The 24,082-nt window shown below is 37.5% G+C and overlaps 1 protein-coding gene across 13 annotated transcripts in view; it reads left to right on the forward strand.

Moving 5' to 3' along the window:
* The window catches only part of LOC138715195 (phosphatase and actin regulator 2), a 1,243,976-nt gene that overhangs the window by 838,474 nt on the left and 381,420 nt on the right, over positions 1 to 24,082 (forward strand). For 12 of the 13 annotated variants that reach the window (XM_069847817.1, XM_069847819.1, XM_069847820.1 and 9 more), the window contains one exon: positions 2,913 to 3,038. The exons of the other annotated variant lie outside the window; for it this stretch is intronic. In XM_069847817.1, the coding sequence (XP_069703918.1) occupies positions 2,913 to 3,038 (126 nt within the window). The remainder of the gene's footprint in view (positions 1 to 2,912; positions 3,039 to 24,082) is intronic. 13 annotated transcript variants of the gene reach the window in all.

Below are 24,082 nucleotides of genomic sequence, written 5' to 3' on the forward strand. Positions count from 1 at the left end.
CTACATGCCCCCCCCCCCCCATCTCAAACGTCTGGATTTAATGTTCCTAATTATGTCAGGTGAAGAATACAATGCGTGCAGTTCTGTGTTATGTAACTTTCTCCATTCTCCTGTAACTTCATCCCTCTTAGCCCCAAATATTTTTCTAAGCACCTTATTCTCAAACACCCTTAACCTATGTTCCTCTCTCAAAGTGAGAGTCTAAGTTTCACAACCATAAAGAGCAACCGGTAATATAACTGTTTTATAAATTCTAACTTTCAGATTTTTCGACAGCAGACTGGATGATAAAAGCTTCTCAACCGAATAATAACAGGCATTTCCCATATTTATTCTGTGTTTAATTTCCTCCCGAGTATCATTTATATTTGTTACTGTTGCTCCAAGATATTTGAACTTCTCCACTTCTTCAAAAGATAAATTTCCAGTTTTTATATTTCCATTTCGTACAATATTCTCGTTACGAGACATAATCATATACTTTGTCTTTTCGGGATTTACTTCCAAACCTATCTCTTTACTTGCTTCCAGTAAAATTCCCGTGTTTTCCTTAATCGTTTGTGGATTTTGTCCTAACATATTCACGTCATCCGCATAGACAAGCAGCTGATGTAACTCGTTCAATTCCAAACCCTCTCTGTTATCCTGGACTTTCCTAATGGCATACTCTAGACTAGAGCAAAGTTAAAAAGTAAAACCAAGACGAAGAATTAACTAACGCATTATCGAAACAGAAATGTATCTGGATCATTACATGAATATGCATAATATTCTGTTGTGTTTTATGCTTTACTTGAAACGTTACGGTATTTGAAATATTCTCGTTGTTCACAATATGAAACGCAGTGGAGGCGGAGAGGTGGCTCTGCTCAAGACTTTTGTTATAATTTATATGATGTACGTTGGATGAACTGCGCCATAGCGACGCACCTTTGTATGAGGGTGTTTACATGTTAATTTGCAAATACGAGACTAGTATGCAAAGTGACTGTGAATTAATATTAATGTCTTCACTTGGTGTAAACACATTCGAAAGTCAGGAACGAGGCAGCTGAATGGCGTGCTTGCTACGTACAAAATATCAAGTTTTACTCTATTTTCAGTTTAATAAAATTTTATGCTGAAGGCAGTGTATTTAGCCACTACACAATATCTGTATGGAAGCCAAGCGTAGCGCATTCAATTTCGCACATTTCATTACTAGAGAGTGAACTTGTGATTTTGGTTTCATTCGTAGTGTTATTTCCGCTATGTTAATCTTGTTTTCTCATTAAAAAGAAAAAAAAAACATATTGTGTTGTAGCAAAACAATACAGTAGGTACCAAGATTTTTACGAAAATTACACTTTTACATATCTGTGACACAGAAAAAAGTAGTTTTCGGTATATCTGTTTGTGCATCGATTTTTTTCTGAACTGAATGAAGTCCTGTTCGAAGATGGCCAGGAATCCGTTGAAACTGACGTTGACCTTCTGGAAGGCCTTCAACGAGCAGTAATGAATGGCCGTGAAGTGGCCCTTTTATTTTCGACAATATAATGGTTATTATTAATGCCTGACATGGAAACTTACCTGATGGTTCAAGGATCTAGAACATCGGAATTGTGTGCGATACCGGTTATTATTCCCACTACTTGGTTACCAAGGTTACTAACATGTCAATACAAATGTTCACGAAACACGTGCGGATTTTGAGTCGAAAATTTGCCACTAACAGAAATCTGAAAATTCCATGGACTGTTCTTTCAGAGATTTTGGCGCAGGATCTTAGCATGAGTTGTGTAGCAGTAATTTGAACTTTGTGCCATTTCACAACGTTTCGAAAGTTCTCCCTTCATCTTCGAATAAACTAAAAAAAGAAGTACCAATAAGATAGTAATCAATATTCGTTGAGGTCGTTACAAATAAGAAAAACACACGTGACTAATTCTGAAAATAGAAACAATTTCTTGTCTGAATAATTCAGTATTGGTTCCTCCTTCACTGTGAACGACATTGGATTTTAATTTGAAAAGTCACACAAAATGGGTGAAAATCTAGCTTTCTGATGAAGCTCCCTGTGAAGCAGACTTGAATAATTTCAAGGGAAAAATTATTCCGTGACCAGGTGTCGATCCCGGGACATTTGGCTGAGCGCGTCAACGCTCTACCGACTGAGTCAGCAAGGAACTTCACCCAACACCGTCTCAATTTTTTCCTTTATATCCACATACCTCGAGTGGGCTGAGAAGACGCCAGAAACCCACATCGAGTCCACACAAACTCTGTGTAACTTGAAATTGTGGTTTTGTGTTAACATACCTAGAGTAACGTATATATTATGCAAATCTAGCTTTCAGGTAAAGCTTCCTGTGAAGCAGATTTGAATAATTTGAAATTATACAAAATTGATTTGTCTGAACCATTTTTAAATATTTTTATTCTTTTATAAGACCATGTAAGTTACTAAATAGATAAATAAATTGTACAGGCAAAACTTCCAAACGTTTTCTGTAAGAGTTCATTTATTATATATCTAACCGAAAATATTTCGGAGGAAAAGATGGCAGAGGATTCGTAGAATCCCTATAATTGCGTGGATCGTTTAAGTGGCTGGTGGCTGTGCGATTGTGTGGGTATAAACATTTGTAGGTTATGTTGTGTATGGAATAAATTAAAGATCATTTTTCATGTAGCATAATTAAGATTTTTTTTTGTATCTTTTATGCTATGTTGCGGTGTTGCGGGTTACATTGGCCCGCTGCCGGTAAGGAGCAATGATGTGCTGCAGGTTGCATCGGCGCTTTCCAGAAATTTGCAAATATGGGTGTAGAATATTAAAAGACAAAACCGACATTTTTCCCAAATGGTTGCCCGCTTAAATATTCCATCATTAATATAAGTTAGTTGGACTAATGGTTGGATTTTTGCAGGTGCCGAAGTCGCCTCGTCGTTCCCTCCTAGCAGCGGCACCGTCGTCGTCCCGTCGTCACAACAGCAACAAACGCCGCAACAGCCGTCTGCACCGTTGCTTATACCCGCACCCGCCACCACCACAGGTACGACAGAACTATCTCAATGAAAATAGTGACAATTTTATAAAGCGTTAATCCCGTTCGAAACGACAAAAGATTTTGAGTACAGGAAGAAGAAATTTCTGTTGGGAATGGCGTGCTTGCAACCACAAAAGTAGCATCATGATGTTGTTGGTGGTGATAGTTAATGCGGAATAGAGGGAAAAGGAAAGATTCTTAATGTAAATTGTCATGCGTTTAATTAGTAATTCAACAGAGACGAGCTGCGAAAATTCCGCAAGGAAATTAAACGGTCATGGAAGGACAACGGAATGCTTATATGCCTCGTACATATTTTGATCGCAGACTTTCCACACAAATGTTTTATCACAATTGTTTATCAAATTGCTATAAAGTGTGTACTTAATGATGCTATAATTATAGTAGTTTTCTGACTAAATCTTTGTTACTGTCAATATCACTCTGTAAAAATGAGTAAATGATACGTAACGATAATAACAATGATGATGATGGAATGGTTACGTAACTACTACAGAAAGAGATAGACCTACATTACCTTACGACTGAGATGTTTACGGAATTTCAAAACGAGTACAAGATACTTTCGTAGTTGTTACGTACAATATTTTGTTTCTTACTATGTCACATCTACAACGTGCAATTGATAAATTCCAAACTACATTTGTATTTATTGTATCGTTAAACGTACATGCGCGCGTCACTGAAGATCATTGCTTCCATGCCTGTCGAGTCAGTCTATCAAACAGCATCAGATTATCTTTAAGAACTGAGCTCCTACACTGTGCAGACATATCAAGGACCTTTTGAGATTTGTCCTGGAATTTTCTCCATATACGCCTTGCTGCTAGTCGTCTTCTCTGTTTTTCAAGTGATGCATTTAGTTTATGTAAGAAGTTTCCCTGTTCTAGATAACTTCTCTGTTTCCTATGTCCTGTATGTTGCCTACATTCAGGGTAGTCCGGAAACTTACTGATTGTCTCTTGCACTTATATGACATTAAAATGAATACTACAATGAGAATTTTGAAAACCATGGTTGGATGAAGAACATCGGTTTCGTAAATTATCAAGAAGGCCCTAAGTGTTGTTTTGGAGACAATTTGAATTGTTTGTTGTTTCTGAAAGATTTTAAAATGGACAGAGAGGTACAAAATAAGCTTTCACAAGAGATCATTAATAAGGTAGGGAAATTAATCCCCAAGAAAACATTTGAAGGCTTTGGAAATTATAGTCCGGAAAAGTAAAGTAGTGACATTTAAAGGTCTACTTTTCGGACTGATTTGATCAATGTAAACAATTTTCGTTATAGAAATTGCAGTTTCTTTAAACAACTTACAACGAGGACCGCAAATACACGAAACCCATGAGGAAATTAAACAGTAAACAACGTGTGAAGTGAACAGAGTACATTCATAACGTCAATAGACATTCCTTGCATTGAAAAACACAATGCAAGATGATCACAGATGCCTGTGAGACGGTTCCTCGTATAGGATGAGGAGATTTTCATTAGATTAGTATTTCGTGTTAATATTCTTATATGGATAGGATGCGCGGACGTGTAAGTTAGTTTCAAAATCTGAGACGGAAGTAACAGGTGGACAGGAAGGCCGAAAGGAAGCTAGGCGGACAGGAAACATGTGTCCAGGCGTGGAGTTGACTGATGAGGGAATGTATGGACTTTGCCTGCGGGTGGTCAGTAAGATGACGCCAAGCCAGGTTCCAAAAGAGATGATCTGGTATATGTCAGAGAATTGTCAGAACCCCGGAAGTAAGGGGATGTTCTAGTTAACGAACAATTTTTGAAGAACGCGTCTTAAGTGACGTAAGTGTAATCATGGCCAATCAGGATTCTTAATAGAGACACGTGATATATAGATAGGAGGGCGAAATTCTATGTTTGGTGGTTGAAAGTAGGAGATAGATTTGGCAGATAGACAGAAGGCATATACAACGCGTACGGAGAGGTTGCACTCCACATATTCTCGGCAAACCTAACTCAGAAGTATAACAATTTACGGACTTAGAATTTTTTAGTGGGTGTAGTAAGAAGTCGTGTGTTGCATTATTATTATAAGTCTGAATTCTTTCCTCTCATCACGTTATCAACTGTCCGTTATATTACTGGTGTTTTATAGTACAAAATATATAATTACGTGAACTCAGAAATTAGTATACCAACTTGCGGGAAGTGAGAGCGAGATATTATACACTTGGACGCGCATTTCTGCTGATCTGAAACGAACACTTAATAATAATAATAATAATAATAATAAACGTTTTCATAGTTCTTACCAACAACTTCTGGTGTGCGCCTACATCATTTCAACCTACGAGCATGTCTCCCAAACCCCATGTCCCGACCGTTTTGCAGCTGACCTGGGAATCTCATACCTCTACCGGAGTAATCTTGAGGAGGCTGGCGCCCAAATTAATTAGTGTACATCTTTAATTATTGACATCGACGTGCCTCCTCGAGATACTTTCCATATACGACTGAGCTGGCAGCCGAGGGCAAGGAAAGGCGTCGTGGGCAACGACGACGACAGACGACCGTCGCAGACATGGCGACCACAACGACCGCCGACCGCAACACCTGTCACATTGCTATATAATGCCTAATTAATTGTGCGATATTATTTCTTCCCCTAAGTTCGTAATTGTTATGTCAATACCGCTGTTTAAAATAATAATAATAATAATAATAATAATAATAATAATCCATTCTTAGAAAAATGTTCTCGGCAATCGATCGAACAGGTAGATTTCGCTTCTCTTATCTTCTGAATAATGAAAATGGTAAGTATGAAATTCTTAAATTGCTATACCTATCCGTGGCGCGAAGAACCCATGAAGGCCAACGCCAACCAGCTTGCTGATGACCTTACGTCCACATGTCTCGGCGTAAGTGAACGATCATCCAACCGTGTGGTCAGCACTGTGATCCCCTAGCCGCTATAGCTGGTTTTCGTAACCGCATTTTGCTAGCTGCTGTAGCTTCCTAAAATTCATCACGATGCTGGGTGAGCACCGGTGCCATACGCTGACCAACATTTTTATGCGAAAATTTCTTCTGCTATGAGGACTCGATCCTGCATTCCGTAACGCGAATCTTATGCATGATGCAATAGACCGCGACACTACGGCGCGGGGTTTGCACGTCTTGTCAAAAACAAGAAAATTAGTAGCCTATCTTATTGAACACCGTGAAATAACAGTTTAAGGGTAAAAAAATATTTGATTGTGGAAAGTGGAAACTTCTGTGATACTGTCAGCGATTGGGATCGCAGATAGGAGTGAAAAAATCTAAATAATTATCCGGAAAACTGGCAATACATTGCCTATAAAATATAAAGTAGTTATGTCACTAAAATCAGACGTAATGAACTGTTGCATTCATGCTCGAACTGATTAGGAAGAGATAAAGAAAAATGGTGAACGAGAGAAAAGTTTGAGGCAGAAAAAGATGTCAGATGATAGACAGCATTAAGATACAGGGATCGTATGCGGAGACTCAGAGGAAAGCGGAAAATATAAAAGATTTGAAAATGCTGGGCTTACAGTGAAAGACCTGTCCTTGGTCAGGGAACTGTGAATGAATTAATCTTACATTTCAAGTCTTGAAGATTGTGGTGTACCATTGGTAAAGTAAGATAAGTTTTGGGAGAAAATGGTTCGGTTCTATGGGAAGAAAGAGCAGTAGTAAGATAGGATGTTGAGGATGAGTATTATTTTTATTATTATTATTATTATTATTATTATTATTATTATTATTATTATTATTGTTACTCTTTGTTACTTGTAGACTTTTCTGGGTTTACCAGTTCTCCTAACACTTTGTAGCTGTTTATTTATGTTGTATTGATTGTGCATTTAATTATTTTATGGTCGAGCAATTTATAACAGAATTCGTCTCGAGGGAAGTCTCATTTATGTCTATTATGGTAACATTTTCGCGTACATTTGCAATTTCGTCCCAACTACGTAGTGCAAACATTTATAATTCATATCATTTGTTTTCATTATTGAATTATTTATAGCCATATAGCAACTCATTACCTTCAATTCAAATATAAAAGCGCATTCCTCGCGCAGAATATTGGATTATAATAATGAGAAGTTGGTCAGCGTGCAAAGCTCATTTGCGGTAAGACTGCGCTGGCTAAACAATCGCTCAAGTTATCCCAAGTGTGTTTAGTAAGCTTTTATGTGAAGGCGTCTGTGAATACCTTAACCGTTGTGAGGAAGTCCTTATAATCAATGTCTGCTGAAAGGATTCCATTCATCGACTTCATCTGCTGCCTAGCTACACATTTGATGTTTGTTCAGCAAGCTTTTGTATTCACAGTTTCAACAATATTAATTTGTTCTCTTTAGAATTCTATTACTTCGCTCGTTAAAATTTTCCATACGTCCATTCGTTTAACTCCACAATGCATTGTCTCGTGAAACTCGCATTTTAAATGGGTAGAAATATAGTCAACACGTTCTAGCAATTTAAACAAACTGGAATAAGACCGTTGGCACATTGTGAGGCTTCATTACTACGAGAAAAAAAAAAAAAAAAGAAGTGTTGAAACTTTCTGCTATTTTAAACAAACTTCTGTTAAAATTTAATGAAGCTGCTTCTTATCGTTTTGCCAATCGTTAGATAAGGTTTTGATTTGTATTTAAGCTGTATTATACAGTAATTAGTCAAGTTGTTGTGAATGTTAACTTGTTATGCATATTATTAGGTACATGAATTTTAATTTTCGGTAAAATCTAGTAAATTCTATGTTGGGACATTTAAGCGGGACACTCTTGTTTACTCTTGCTGCATTACAGAGACGGAGACAAATTCACTGAAGGAATATCCCTTGATATAAAATGTGGGCTGAATTTCATGAGTAAGAAGGAGGTAGTCACACTAATGATGGCAACCAATCTCCATGTCTCAAGAAAATGAAACAAGGACTCGGAAACTTGAAAGTAATATCTATGATGTCACTCAATCATGTAACTCTCTAGGGTCAGACAACGTAACAGTGCTAATAAAAGTGTTACAAATATAAAATAGAGGTAAAAATATGAAATGATACTGTATATGACCTGAGACCTGTTGTATTCTAGCGGAAGCCTTCCAAATTACTACGCAGTGATACCACAATCTAGTATATACAGTCACGAAGCTCAATATGTAGTAAATATGCATCCATAAATAGTTGCTAACCACTAGGATCGCTAATATCGTCTCATTACAGACAATGCGAAATAGTACCGGCACAGTCAATTGTTCCTAGCATCCTCAAAACCCAAGCTTCGTGACTGTATATACTAGACTGTGGTGATATTCTCTTTCGTGGGAATGTGTTAGGTTGCAGCCTAGATCATATATACCCAGATTGCTAGGCGTTATAGGCTTTGACGGTAACAACTTTTGTCAGGTTTACTATGCTGCCATCTAGTTGTTACATAGAGAGTCACGTTATAACTCCCATTTGAATTGCATTAGCGACTGCCATCTCGTGTTCGTTTACGGCGGATGGGTAGCGATCCTGCAGTTGTTCTCTTCAAAGTGCAACCAATTTTAACATAGGAATGAGCAATCTATATGTAATCTGGGGTTGCAGTTTGAAGCTGGATTGCCGAAACGTTTATCATTATGGATTATTAGAGTAGAAAAATTCTCTCCGGTGCCAGGGGTCTAACCCAAGTCCTTGGTTCTGCGTACCAAGTGCTGTAACCACTGAGCTACGCCAAAGCTCGATCCACAGCACCAGATCGAATCCCTCTCCTCTAGTGTTTTTCCCTTTGTGTCCTGACTCAAAGTTCGACATGTATGTCGACTGCTATAATACAAGAAGAGCACTCAATTGAGTGACTTGGTGGCAAGGATTCCACAGTAATATGCATTGTTGGGCGTAGCTCAGTGGTTAGAGCACTTGGTACGCAGAAGAAAGGACCCGGGTTCGATCTCCGGCGACGGAGTGAATTTTTCTCCTCTAGTAATCATTGTTACCATAACAGATATATTATGTAGGACCAAAAATTAATCTTTACTTAGATTCTTCTAAAAAAATTTCGTAATACCGCCGTTCCTGCATATGTAATTATTTAACATTTCGCCTTAAAGAAATATCGATGGGAAGTTCTTGTTGAACTGAAATTTTCATTAAGGTGATATACGTTGTTTCAACATGTGACTGCATTTATAAAGAAACGTGACATAAAAAATTACCATTTGCCAATAGATTGTAGCTAGATTCCGTAAAATTTATGTTAAGGATACACTTCATCTATTTCCGACATTTTTATTCGACCATTGCACCACTATCCCCGTGTAACTCTTCTCAAAATTGCCTTTGTAGTTCCTGCCAGAGCGTTGAAATAAGAAACTACAGTATAGCTGCAAGTTCCATAAGAATCCCTCCACTCTCTTCACATTGCGACATGAAAGCTATAAACAAGGTATCTGACACGCACAAATCACCTTAAGATAAGACTCGAGTCTCACTTTAAATATACAGTATACAAGCTATCACGTTCAGATCTGCTTCCGTTATTCGGTGCCTTAACAAGTTTGAGTTAGGCAGCACACTATCCCCGGCACGTAATGTGTGTGATCTAATCTGTAGGCGCTCCTTTAATATGGTAGCTTAACAAGACGGGACACCCTACTGGGTTTCTGGCGGAACTCTAATTTCTGATTCCTGTGGCATAGTACAGGAGCTCAGTGTGACCGCTCTGGGCGACAACCCGTGGGGAGTCATTAGCAGCCAAGTAACATAGCATTGCATTATCCTCTTGCTTATGCAGGAGTTGAACAACAAGTAAACGATACAAGAGAGATTCATTTCACGTAGCATATGATATTGTTATATGCAATACTGAAGTAAGAGAATTGAGATGAGGTACGTAAATGGCTCTTGTGGAATAGTTGTAGTATATTTATGTTTCGTCCAAGTCAGGTGCCTCTAATTAAATACCCATTCACAGTTGTACTTTGAAATGACACAGGTGTGTAATTGTTCAAGAAAGTTATGTGAGTTTTGTTGTGAACAATGCAATTTCAGCAATAGTATATAAAAGTTCATCGGTACTCCCATCATGTTGATTTCAGTATTGTTCCGCAATTAACATGTTAAAATTTTACAATATTAAAAAAATTGTAATTACATAAATTAAACGAAATATTAGGTTAAGAATTGAATTGCTGTCTTTAATTATGTCGTCAGAATACTTCATGTCAATGAGAGACGTAGTGGTGGTGGTGGTGGTGGTGGTGGTGGTGGTGGTGGTGGTGGTGGTGGTGGTGGTGTCTAGGACGATGACGAATGTTCGATTGTTATGTACGAAACCGATGATGTTTATAATATGGATGATGACGAAGGTAATATGGATGCCAACGACGGCTGTGGAAGATGACAACGATTGCTACGAACGATTCCTACGATGGTTGTGGACGATGCCGACAACGGTTAGCCTTTATCAATTATGGAGAAAGTCAACGACAGCCTATATATGCCCTTTCTATTAATTATGGAGGGTTCCGAAAACGATTACTTATTAACTTTGGAAGATATCGACGACGATTACATCGATTGTGGAAGATGCCGAAGACAATTATATCGATTGCGGGGATGCCGAAGATGATTTGATTGAGGGAGATGCCGAAAACGATTATATCGATTGCGGGGTATTGCAAAGATTATGATATCGATTGCGGGGGATGCCGAAAACTATTATATCGATTGTGAGGAATTCCGAAAACGATTATATCGATTGCGGATGTTGCCGAAGATGATCACATCGGTTGCGGAGGAGGGTGAAGACTATTATGTTAATGGCGGAGGATGGCGAATAGTATTATATCGATGGCGGAGGATGAGGAAGACTATTACATCGATTGCGAGTGATGTCGAAGACGATCATATCGATTGCGGAAACGGCGAAGACTATTACATTAATGGTGGAGGATGGCGAAGACTGTTAGCTTATATCTATGACTGAGGATGGCAAAAACTATTATATCGATAGCGGAGACTGTTATACCGTTGGCGGAGGATGCTGATAACGACTATGTGGATTGCGGTGGTTTTTTACGATGACTATATCCATTACGGAGATTGCCTACGACAACTATATCCAATACGGATGATGCCGATGACGGTTCCCAATGTCTAGTATTTGTTGTGAAAATTTACGAAACCTATTATATAATACTCTATATTACTGAGCCTACGAGTATAATGATGTTAGTGATGTCGATACTGGAGGAGGAAGAGGTGGAGGAGGAGCAGAAGAAGAAGAAGAAGAAGAAGGACGCTAGTGATGCAAATATTATTTATGAATATGTTCTGCTTTCTTTGGGTATAACGATAGCGGTTGTTACTGTTTATGCAGTGGTCGTCAACGATGACGGCGATGAATATTACAATGGTGATGATGGCATTAATGATCATTGATCATGCGAGCTATAAACGAGATAAAAAATATATATTATCAGGACACTGTCGTTACGAAGAACGCTTAAATATTTATTAATTGACCCCATTAAAACAGCCTTGGATTATGAAAGAATGTTTACTGCGGCCTATGTGTAGGCTATAACTGTGTGTGTATTCACGGTGACCAAAAGTTATTGAATAGGCTGCTGGTATTTGTAAGCTCCTGCATAAACATACATTGTTACACGCTTACATATGTTTCCTATGGTATTTGTTTCTCTTGTGAAAAGTAAAACTTTTGATTCTTTATGCACTCTCTGTTCTTTTTCCCATCTCTCCTGGTTCAGGCTGAAATAGTGTTGTTCATGTTTTTTAGTGTATAAACTGGAAAATCAACGAAATATCGATAACGCAAAGCAATCCTTTTCTTAAGACATCACTCGGCCACACATAAGATAAGGTATTCTATCACAGAGACGTATGTGAGTTTGTTTCTACGAGAATAAAGTTTTATACAGCATAAGCCTAGTGAAAATAAACTTAATGCAATTCTGAAAAACTAGTCTGTATTCTAACATTATTATTACATGGTGCAGAGACATGGATGCTGTGCAAACGGGAAATTGATGAAATACAAGCAGTCGATATGTGGTTTCTGAGCAGCATGAGTTCATGTGTACTGGTACCCTAGGAGAAATATAAACATTGTAAATGAATTACTCACGTATCATCTAGAGAAGAAGACCGCAGAAAACACTTCAAGTTGAGATATAATGGGAGGACTGAAGAAAGGAAGACTCCGAAATCATTGAATTATTAACAGAAGGGAGAACATAACCTGCAAATATATATTTCCGCGAAAACGTATTTATACAGCAGGAAAAGGTGAGCGTAATTCCTGGAAAAAAAGAGATAGGCGTTAAAATTGAACGCAGTCAATATTGTGTTTTCTGACTGTGAATGGCAGCGATGTAGATACAGAATGACGATAAAATAATTGAACGTGATTCTGTGAGGAAGACTACTGCTATTATAACAAAGACAACGAAGTGAAAGATTTGATGTGTATGTCTAATGCCTACCCACTTCACTTAACGTGATTTGGATTCCACATACTGCGGATATGTGACAGGACTGTGACCCATTTTCAAGTTGCACACCACTTCGGCGGGTCACGTTATGCATGATGGTGTATCTTTGAAGAGTTATGTCGTATACTAGGTGAGTGTATGTGCAAGTGTTCATGTAAGTATATTGTAAGGATTTGGTGAAGATGGTGAGGAAGGAAAAGGGGAAACTCAGTGCCGGCACGTAGCCTACTCTTGTCGAATAGCACCAAGGGGACCGCCAGGCTTAACGTCCACGTCCGATAGACGAATCATTATGAACAGTACATATGCCTTTTGTTCATATGCACTCCGGAGAGATTTGGGATTATTATAGGGATAATCAAGCTTATTAAAAACATATTATAGGCCTATAAGAGAAACATAACTCAATGAAATGCATGGAAACAATTCACCAACAGAGTAAAATCTGTATTTTAAAATTAAAACTAGAGCTAACTGCAACCAAAATGTAACAACAACGACGATGATGACTGTGATAGCTAGTGTCATGGTGTTCGGGCGAAGACTATGATGATGGCGACGTTTAACATACATCGTGTAATATGGAAGCCTTTAAGGTTTAATTTTATTTATTTTTTTTATTTAACTATACTAAAAGCCAGGTTATGAACAGACTAAACCGGAAGCAACGTTCTGTTGCTCTCTTTCTGAGCTCTGTTGCCACATAGTGGCGCGAGATTCAAAACGTGTTCAGCGTTTGTCCCCGATATGTTTAAAATAACTGTCGTAGCTGTGTTTTCAATTGTTAATATAATAAAGAAATATATAACGAATTCAAACATTTCAGTTAAATGAACGAACAACGATTCGATTCAAATAATAATGATGATAATAATAATAATAATATAGTGTTATCTAATTTATATCAACATATATTATAGTAATTTTTATTTTATTTTGAGTCGTCGTTATAAATCGAATTAACTATTTGGCTATTTTTGTACATCAATAATAATAATAATAATAATAATAATAATAATAATAATAATAATATTATTATTATTATTAATAATAATAATATAATGGATGTGATTTTAATTTTATATTTATACTGACTGAGTCGTGTATATTCTATTATTATTATTATTATTATTATTATTATTATTATTAATTCTAATATATCAACAAGCAAATATACGAATTTATAAAAAAAATCATTTCTCTCTCTCTCCAGACTTAAAAATCCGCTTCCTTTTTGTATCGTAACTTTCGGGAAAATTCATTATTCTACTTAAAGTACTACTGTATATAGTTATCATTAACACTATCAATAATATTAGTAATTAAAATTATTGTTTTTAAGAAAGCACGAGCTAATGACATTGGTACGAAATGCGACTCGTAATGCACGTGGTATTGCAAATGAACTGGGAAGTTTGGCTACACTGTCTCCGTGATCCTGTTGCCAGATTTTCGTTAGCAGACGACATTTTCACGTGAGGTCCAATGAAAAGCTCAGTTCTCCTTCTCCCCTCCACCCCCCATACTCAACGTGTCATAGCTGCACATGCTACCCCTCTAACCCGCACTTTCCTCTCGCCCACCCAACTACTTCCTGTTTAGTTGGTTCATTACCTGGCTTTTAGTATAGCTAGCTAGTGAGTACAAATTAAAATTATAAAACAAAAATGTTTCTAGCCACTACCGTAAGAACCAGACTCGTGTACGGTGTGGTCTTAGCAAATAACATAACATAAAATATATAAGGTTGAGTCCACACCTGTGGAGTAACAGTCAGCGTGTCTTGCCGCGAAACCAGGTGGCCCGGGTTCGAATCCCTGTCGGGGCAAGATACCTGGTTGAGGTTTTTTCCGGGGTTTTCCCTCAACCCAATACGAGCAAATACTGGGTAAGTTTCGGTGCTGGACCCCGGACTCATTTCACCGGCATTATCACCTTCATTTCATTCAGACACTAAATAACCTAGATGTTGATACAGCGTCGTAAAATAACCCAATAAAATAAAAATATAAGGTTGATTTAGTCTTGAAAGTTAATGTATACGAGTTGGCGTCGTTCAGAGATGGCTTGCTCAAAACAAGCAACGGCAAGATAGATGCTCGATAGACGTAATTACGTGCAGCGACTTGTGTGTATGTCGCTTGAATATGCCGAGCATTAATAACTCGCTTTATTGTGAGATGCAGCCATTGCAAACAAGGAAGTTTCTGAAGAAAGAGGAAGTGAAGAATGGCGGTTCCGATAAGCGCCATCTCACATCTAAACATTTAGGTTATGTCTTACATCAAGACCGCCGCGGGCTTCCAGATTCCCGAACAATACCCTATATAATTAAATCACTTTCTTCCACTTCAGTGTCAGAGAATTTGTGTAGAGCTAGAATGAGCGACTTGAATGTCGGTAATTTTTACACTTCATTAACATTCATGGACATGACATTGTCTCGGGATCTATTCCAGGTAGATGCTTTGAGATTTGTAGTGTACAAAGAAATTATGAACAAGTTTTTCTGAGAGTACTGTAGCTAAATATATCTTCATAATCTCATCGTTGCTTCGTTTCAAGCTCCGAAAGTAATAAATGTTTGTATTTGGTGAAAAATCATGTAGCCTATAGGAGAAGTGAAATAGAACTCGCACTTTATAAATCCTTGCCAATGGAAAGAGGTAATGTGGTCTACATCACGCTTTATTCATTTTTTTTATGAATCTAGATTCTGCTGAATTCAATAGAACCTCGTGAGTAGGGCTGTGAAAAGGGAGCAGTTGAAGCTAATGATGGTACCGAGTATAACTGCGGCGGGTGGAATGGGGTGAATTTTCCCTACAACTTGACGTAAGCAGCGGTACAGTGTGCAAATGCAATGTGCATCATGTTTATTATAATTTGTAAATTGAAAAAGAAATACGTTAATTTAGAATTGTTTACATTTGTAGTGAAGCTTTATAATAAAGTAAATATATCATACGAAAACTTCTTAAACTAAAAGACTGACGATTATCTGTTAACAGGTTCTCCTATACAGGGTGTTTAAAAAATACGGGGCATAATTTCAGGTATGTATTTCCCACATGTAGACAATCAAAATACTTCATTACAACATGTGTCCGGAAATGCTTCATTTCCGAGTTATGGCCTTCACAACATTGAAATTCACCGGAGCGTTTTTCTTTCCGCAGGTCGTTGTCATTACAGAAGATGTTCAAAATGTCCACCTCCTGTTTGAATACAGACCTCACATCGATGTCTCATTGACCTGCGAACACGATCCCAAACTCCAGGAGTATTGCGTATGTTCTCGATTCCGAAGGGATTCCAAATCAGGCACCGGAGACGAATAAACCAGTGATTTTAAATGGCCCCACAAGTAGAAATCGAGAGGGTTCAGATCAGGTGAGCGTGGAGGCCAAGCAATTGGGCCACCTCTACCTATCCATCCTTCGATCCAAGTATCGGCGAGCCGTACGACTGAAGTGTGCAGGAGCGCCATCATGCAAGAAGTGAATGTGTTGACGATTGATCAGTGGGGTGTCTTCTAAAACATGAGGTATGGTGTTTTACAGGAAGTTTGTGTACGCCTGCCCCGTAAGTCTGTTTACAAGTACATGGGGTCCAACTAATCGATCACCAATGATACCGGCCCACATGTTGAGGGAGAACCGCACCTGGTGATGAGATGGAACAGTTGCATGTGGGTTTTCATACGCCCATACATGCTGATTGTGGAAATTTGTTATGCCATCTCGTGTGAACTGTGCTTCATCTGTAAATAATACTAAGGCAGGAAAGTTCGAATTTACACCACACTGCTGCAAGAACCACTGACAGAACCTAACTCGTGCAGGGTAATCTGCTGGTGACAGGGCCTGTACACGTTGCAAAAGATAAGGATACAATTGATACTCTTTCAACAGTCTCCAGACAGTCGTATGAGGAACATTGACTTGCAACGCTACCCTTCGTGTGCTGAGAGAAGGAGTCATGTTCACAGCCTCCAGAATCTCCTCCTGTACTTCTGGAGTTGTAGATCTTGGTCGTCCCCTTCCCAAACCAGGAGAGTTAAATTTTCCATACTCGCACAGACGGTAATGGAGACGTACAAATGTCTTCCGATTGGACATTGTCGCTGTGGGTACCTCTGCTGGTACAAACGACGAGCCAGCGCAGCATTGCCGTCCGCCTTACCGTACATGAAGTGTATCTCTGCCAGCTCTTGATTTGAATACATGTCGCACAGTCTAACACCTACACAACACTGAATGTAACCTTCGCCTCGGAATGAACTGTCAGAGTGCCCTCTTAATGTCTCCTTTGGCGGCAACGACCTGCGGAAAGAAAAACGTTCCGGTGAATTTCAATGTTGTGAAGGCCATAACTCGGAAATAAAGCATTTCCGGACACATGTTGTAATGAACTATTTTGATTGTCTACATGTGGGAAATACATATCTGAAATTATGCCCCGTATTTTTGAAACACCCTGTATAGAAAAGCTGCTTTCTACATCTGATGACACTACAGGCGAATATGTGAAATGAGGTGTATTGCTAGAGTCAAAATTTTCAAGGATATCAGATTTGCAGTTACTTGTTAAAGCTTTTGCCACATTTTTTTTAGGACATTGTGTCCAGCATTTTTGTCTAATATACTGTAGTTTTCAGCTTTTTAGAAACGCGCTTCGTCTTCCCCGCGATTTAGCTCTTTCACAATAGCAGAATATGTTTCTAAACCTCAGTATAAACAGGCAACTTTCCAAAACTGAACTTAATTTGTATCAGTTGTTGTTTTGCACTGGGATCTCTAAAAATTGTTTGGCAGATTTCTATTGCAGCTGCATCGTTTGAGTCAAATGACTGGATCACATTTTCCAAAGAGTCAAAATGTTCACAATAATAATTACAAGCATTTAACTAAGATTCCATCTAGTAATCATTGGATATGGTGGGATAGGCACTCCGGGACATAATTGTTTAAATTTTGACACACGACAGGGAGCTTTAACAAACACTTTTTTTTTAACATTGGATATCAATTTATCGATTTAGAAATTGTGCCCTAACTTCTTCCGCAATCCTATGACAAGCATGTGCTAGACATTTTATATCTATCATATTTGAGAATTTTCTTTTCAACTTTTGCAGCTTTTATTATGTGTGTTGCAGCGTCTGTCACAAATACTAGCACGTTTTCATGCTGCACATCCCCATCAATACGAAACACATTTGCACCGTATTCGGACATATATCTTCTGAATTTACCTTTAATGTTTTGACATATTTACGTACTAGAACACGTAACTTACCATGGTTTCGGACGTACTGTATGTTTTGTCCCCATACAATGTCACTTCACACAAAGCACTTCACTAGTATTTTCTTTAGTTCTTTTTCCAGAGGCCAGCAGAAGATATTCCTTTTTCTATTAAAAGCTTCTTTGACCATTCCTATCCTTCTTTTGGCTTCCTGGCTGCAGCTCATGTTACTGCTTATAGTACACTCCAAGTATTTGAAGCTGTCCACTTGCTCCACTGCTTCATTTGGAATTCGCAAGTTTACCTTCATTATTTTTCTTCCGACAACCTTGGCCTTCGTCTTACTTGCGTTTATCTTCATCCCATTATTCTTTAAATTATGTGGAGAAGAGACTGCAACTGTCAGATTTTTTTTCATTTTATCATGTTTTATGTTCTGCATTTGTTTTTCATTTACACGTCGTTCTTATTTGTTATAAGTTAAAATTTACAATTTTTTTTTTTCATTTATTCTTTACTTTTGTATATATGAAGTGGTAAATTTAAGAAATTTGTAATTAAAATATCTCTAAATGTGACATTAGGAGTTCTTTACTTGTTAAAAAATTCTAATGACTTCTAGTAAGCAGAGAATATAATTCAACATCTCTTCTCTTCTATTCGTTGAATATAAATGATCAGGCGTCTGTTAACACGTAAAAGACGTCAGTTACTTTGCATGACTTGTTCTGGAGAATGAATGTAATTGTACGAACACTCCTTGACACCAGGATAAGGGTATAGCACAACAATTTCCGGGCATTGAAAAAAAAATCCTGGTGTGATTTTCTGGAGTAAATCTTTATGGCTTTTACCAGAAACACCACCATTCAATTTCTGCCCTCTTCCTTGTATTTCTTCCCCTTGGCAAAGGAAGAAGTAGGTAGATCGCCCCTGCCTGTTCTCAGCGAGGTTGCGTGGTTTTGGTATTATCGATTCTTAACTTGACTCCACTGGGAGGGAATAGCAGGTCCGTTCGTTTGCTTGGGTCAGGAGACTCCAGGGGACGTCCGGGAGAGAGAGAGAAAAAAGTCCACTTCTGTATGCAGCCAAATGAATACCTTCATAGACTGCGTAGAATCCAATTTTGTGGTACGAAAACCTACGGTTCTGTTTCATCCGTGCTCGCAAAACTTAGATTTATATAAGATAGCTGGGAAAAATACATTGTTTTTTTAATCAAATATAGCCCTAATTTTAACAACATTTTGTTTAAACATTAAGGTCAGGAAAGCAAAGCATAAAATGAATATCAAAATATTAAATGTAATGGTGGTTACATACCTACGTGGTTTATAGATCATATTATGTTATCACGTGTATTATGCTACAGTGACAATTTAAATATGTTTTTTGCACGATCGTGTTTTTTGTATTTACAGCTATTGTTATTAGGCTTTGAAAGTTAGAATTCCCACACAGAAATTTGTTGCTAGGGAAACCATTGTTCATTACATAAAACCACTGCCTGCTGGATCACATTCTATTGCTGCTTATACTGCCTGCCCAATCAACGGTTATGCGCGAAAAGCCGCTAGGTGGCAGGTAATGACATTGCATATACCGATAATGTTAATAGCGGTGGGCACTGCCTGACACCTAGCGGTAAAATAACTTTGATTGAGCAGGCAGTTTACGCAGCTATAGGATGCGATCCAGCAGGCAGTGCATAAAATTATACTGAAATAGACCCGTTGCAGTACACTTATTGTTACTTAGTTACCATTACAGTGTAGTTTTGCGAATAATATTGCTCTAAATTTTCAATGCAAAATAAATTGCGAATAACATTGCTCTAAATTTTCAATGCAAAAGAAATTGTATTTCCAATTTTAAAAATATAATCGTACAAAGAATATTATACAATACACGTTTGTGAAGTGCATTACAAAATCTCGGAAACTGAAAAACGAGCAGAGCGAGTTTTTAAAACTGTTCTTATATTTTGTAAAAAGCACTTCTCAACGTTGTATCGTAATGTACTATTACAACATTGTTTCAGGCGTTATTATTATCACCTGAAAGTTTATGTCCGAAAACGTACTAAATACATATATAATTATGATCTTAGGCAAATAATTGAACAAGTTATAACATTTATATATCTTGGCTGAAAAATGAGTCTTGTGTTAGAAGAAAACCTCGAAAAAACCCAATTGTGTAACCATCGTAAGAACGAAGTAAATCTACGCTCCAGCGCAGTTCTGTTTCAACAGGCAAATCACCTGAGCTACGCTGATGGCCGAGGACGCTTTGAACAGCTTGTGTAAATTACATTATAGACGAATTTCTTTCATGTTTACTCGAAAATCTAGCGCAGTAATGAAATGTTTTGTACAGACATTTGAGTACCACATTTAATACAATTTCTCGACCATTTTATCTTGTGTACAGTGTGTGTGGAATCCATACAAAAAAACAAATAAATATATAAATAATTTATTTTAATTTGTTTTGGATTGAAGTAAATTATAGGCATTAAATCAGAAAACAAATACATTTCTTTCAATTGCTACTTGAAGATAATCTATGAATGTAAAATTATGTGTAAACCACCTCCTCCGATTAAAAAATTTTTCTCGCCAATATCTATACATTTCTACAACCATTAGACTTCAGACGTAGATATTCCAAGTTAGATCGGTGTAGTATAATTCATGGTATCTCCTTGCTCCGGGTAGGTTTGTTTCTTTATGCGTTCGCGTTTGCTGTTTAAGTATGCGTATTAATTAAAATTGATATGACGATTCTGTGAAGATTTCTGGCAATTTTACAGAGTGATAGACATTTTTCGTGACTAAGAAATTTGAACATAATTTTATACAATTATCTGCAAGTTTATAATGTTACAAGGTAATTTCATAATCGTGGATTGATAAATGTAATCTTCCAGTATTGACAATATTTATTCTCTGCGGAATCAGCTATATTAAGGTCCCTCAGAAGATCAACATATATTGTCAAAATTGCAATATTGTCAGTATTATTGAACGTCCTTTGAAATATATTGACGTATTGTCAGTGCTAAAAGTATTGATGGGGTGGTTTGACGAAAACTAAAATATTTTATTTTAATAATGATGAATATTGGCCGTCTGAGAGCCATTATTGACAATTACCTGACATTAGAGGCAAGTGTAATGTACCATATATCTATGAAAACGTAGAGATGGTTGACAAATCATCATTTATGTAAACTGTAATTGGACAACAAATTCTAATACTCGCGGAGACTTGTTAAATTTTATTGAAAACCATAAAGAACTGCTTCTGTTATGAGATATCTCTTTGAAAGAGTCTACACTCTGTTTTTCTTTGGTGTTTTTCATTGCTAATTCTGAAATAAAAACTGCACAAGCTTTATTTTGATCTAGGATTATTAAATTTCAGTTAGAAACGGAATATAATGTCAATAAATATTGATGATATAAAGGGCTATGCAATTTGTCAGTATTTATTGGCTGCACTGACAATATAATTATATTGATCATTTGAAAGCCACTTTATATTCGTAATATCTAATCTTGTTGTGAAAGCAATCAGGGTTTGTCACAAATTTAAATTGTTTTATACTTAGTTTAGTGAAGTCATAATAATGCCACGTAATGATTAAATATGTAGTCGTTTTAATGAGCATCTTAATGTCTTTGTGTCGAAGAATAAGTTTGATGACGTTTATATAGAGCGTTCGCTTCGGCTCTGGGCCGAGAAAGCGGGTAGAATCGCAGTCGACTGATGTCACGTCACCTCTAGGCCATGGATGCAGTGTGATAAGAGTCTCGAAGCTCAAGACGTGTATTTACTTCTAATGTTAGTCTTTTCAAATACTTCATTGCGTGTGCATAAAATTAGATTGTTAGAGCACTGAAATGTCAGTTGAAAATTTCGCTTTAGAAGAAAATGTTTTTATATACTATGACACATTTCGAGATGTGTTTAGACTATTTAGAGAGATTCCTTATCGTTACAGATCGAAATTGCCGCTGTGTATGCCGCGCGCCCCTCTCTATGCATGCATGATTTTTATCGGCCCAGACCTGAGCCGAACGCTTTGTATTTAAGGAAACGATATGAAACATTGATCAGTGATGTTACATGAGCTAAAAATAAGTATCTTAGGTTTAAAAAAAGTTCGCCAATTATCAGTTTTTCAAGAAATACGATGATGTCACTGTTTGAGAGTAGGAAAATATAATAGATCATATGTCCCAAAAATACCGTTAATATTCTTTATTACGTGTATATAGAAGATATACCTGCAGACTAACTGTGCGTCTGTAATGTGCTGTATGTTGTGTCAACGTTAAGTCTAGATAGATTGGGCAGATGGTGAGTGGATGGTGGGTAGATGAAGGGATTCTATAAACAGGACAGTGTCTTCTAATCCTGGTAACTTTGAATGTGATAAGTTATTATGGTGTATTACCCGGCGGAGACAGTGCCCATCAAACAGTTGAGGGAGTATTTCAAGTTTGCCACTTCCGGCAGTCTGATGCTATCAAGTTACGAATTAATGTTTAAGTCTGCCCTCGCTGTCTTCACCTCCATTTCTCGTCACTAGCGTTTGCTAATAATTAATTGTATTACGTAAGTAGTTTGGTTCGTTACGTCACATTTAAGCTGTGTTGGAAAAGTTTGGATACCGGAGATGCACGCATGTGTCACCGGGTCATGAACTGAAACTTTTCAAGGACTTGGGACTGTTTGATAGAAGTTAGTACTTTCTTCTATAGCGAATTATACACTCTGTTCCGGGAAGAATAGTGTGGACGAAGTTTTGATATTCTTTTCAAAGAGCAAAACAAACGTTTAGACATTGATCCTTGGCATAATCCGTCAACTTTTCAAAATGTACCTCAAAACTGTTGTAATATGTTTCGAAACTTTTTATTATAAGATTCTTTAATTTGAATATGTGTTCGTAATTCACTTACAGAGTTGTGCAAGTTGGATAAGTTTTTCAGTGTGGAGGTTGACGAATTAATGGAACCATATTTCCGTCCGGCATTCACATTATTTTGTGTATGTACAAAAGTATAACTTGGCTGTATCTTCTAACACTAGAGCACAATACGGAAAACTATGTAAACATTGAGGCGTGTAGTCAGAAAGTTTGTAGCACGATTCAGAAAGTCTAGACAGAACTTTGGAAATATGGAAAGTTCCTCAACTAATCAATAACAACCAATGCCCATCGGTTTCCACGTCCAATCCTATGCACTCATAGGTACTGCCACATGTATGTCACTTTAAGATTCGACAGTGATGACATAGAGCTAAAAAAATTAATGCAATGATTCAGTGACATTTCTTATTAATTACGCATATCATATGCGGTATCATCAAAGTAGATGTTTCTCCATCGATGCAGAATTTCGTCGTTTTGAATACATACAGTAGTTCCATGCTTTTGTAAATTAGATATGATATTATGCATTATGGCAAAGGAAGCTTTTAATAGAAAAAAAGAGTATCTTTTGCGGACCTCTAGAGAAATAACTAGGAAAGAGACTAGTGAAGTGCTTTGTGCGGAGTGTGGCATTGTTTGGGGTAGACACGTGGACATTACGACGAATTTAAAGGAAACGACTAGAAGCATTTGAAATGTGGTTATGGAGAAGAAAGGAGCGTGTGAAATGGACAGACAGAATAGGAAATGAAGCTGTGCTACAAAGTTTGGGTGAGGAAAGGATAATGCAGAAACTGATCAGGAAGAGGAAAAGAAGCACCGGGGTAGCTCAGTCGGATAAGGCGCTTGCCTGCCGATCCGGAGTTACACTCGAGCGCGGATCCGATTCCTACTTTGACTGATTACGTGTTTGGGTTTTTTCCGGCGCTTTCCCCAATCGTAAGGGAAATGTCAGGTACTCTATGGCGAATATCATCTCTCTAGACCGAAAAGGAAATTGATTGCGTCACTGGATAAGAAGAAACTGCCTCCTGAAGAATGCACTGCAAGGAATGGTGAACAGGAGGAAAGTTCGGGACAGAAGAAGGTATCGGATGATAGGCAACAATAGGATACATGGATTTTATGTGGAGTCGAAGAGAAAGGGGGGAAATAGGAAAGACGGGAGAATGCTGGATTAGCAGTGAAAGACTTGTCTATGGGCAGAAAACTATGAATGAATGAATTATGCGTTGATAATATACTGGCATGATATGATGCTAATAATAATAATAATAATAATAATAATAATAATAATAATAATAATAATAATATAGAGTATTAGTTGGGA

This window comes from Periplaneta americana, chromosome 15 (assembly GCF_040183065.1).
Source record: "Periplaneta americana isolate PAMFEO1 chromosome 15, P.americana_PAMFEO1_priV1, whole genome shotgun sequence".
Taxonomy (NCBI): domain Eukaryota; kingdom Metazoa; phylum Arthropoda; class Insecta; order Blattodea; family Blattidae; genus Periplaneta; species Periplaneta americana.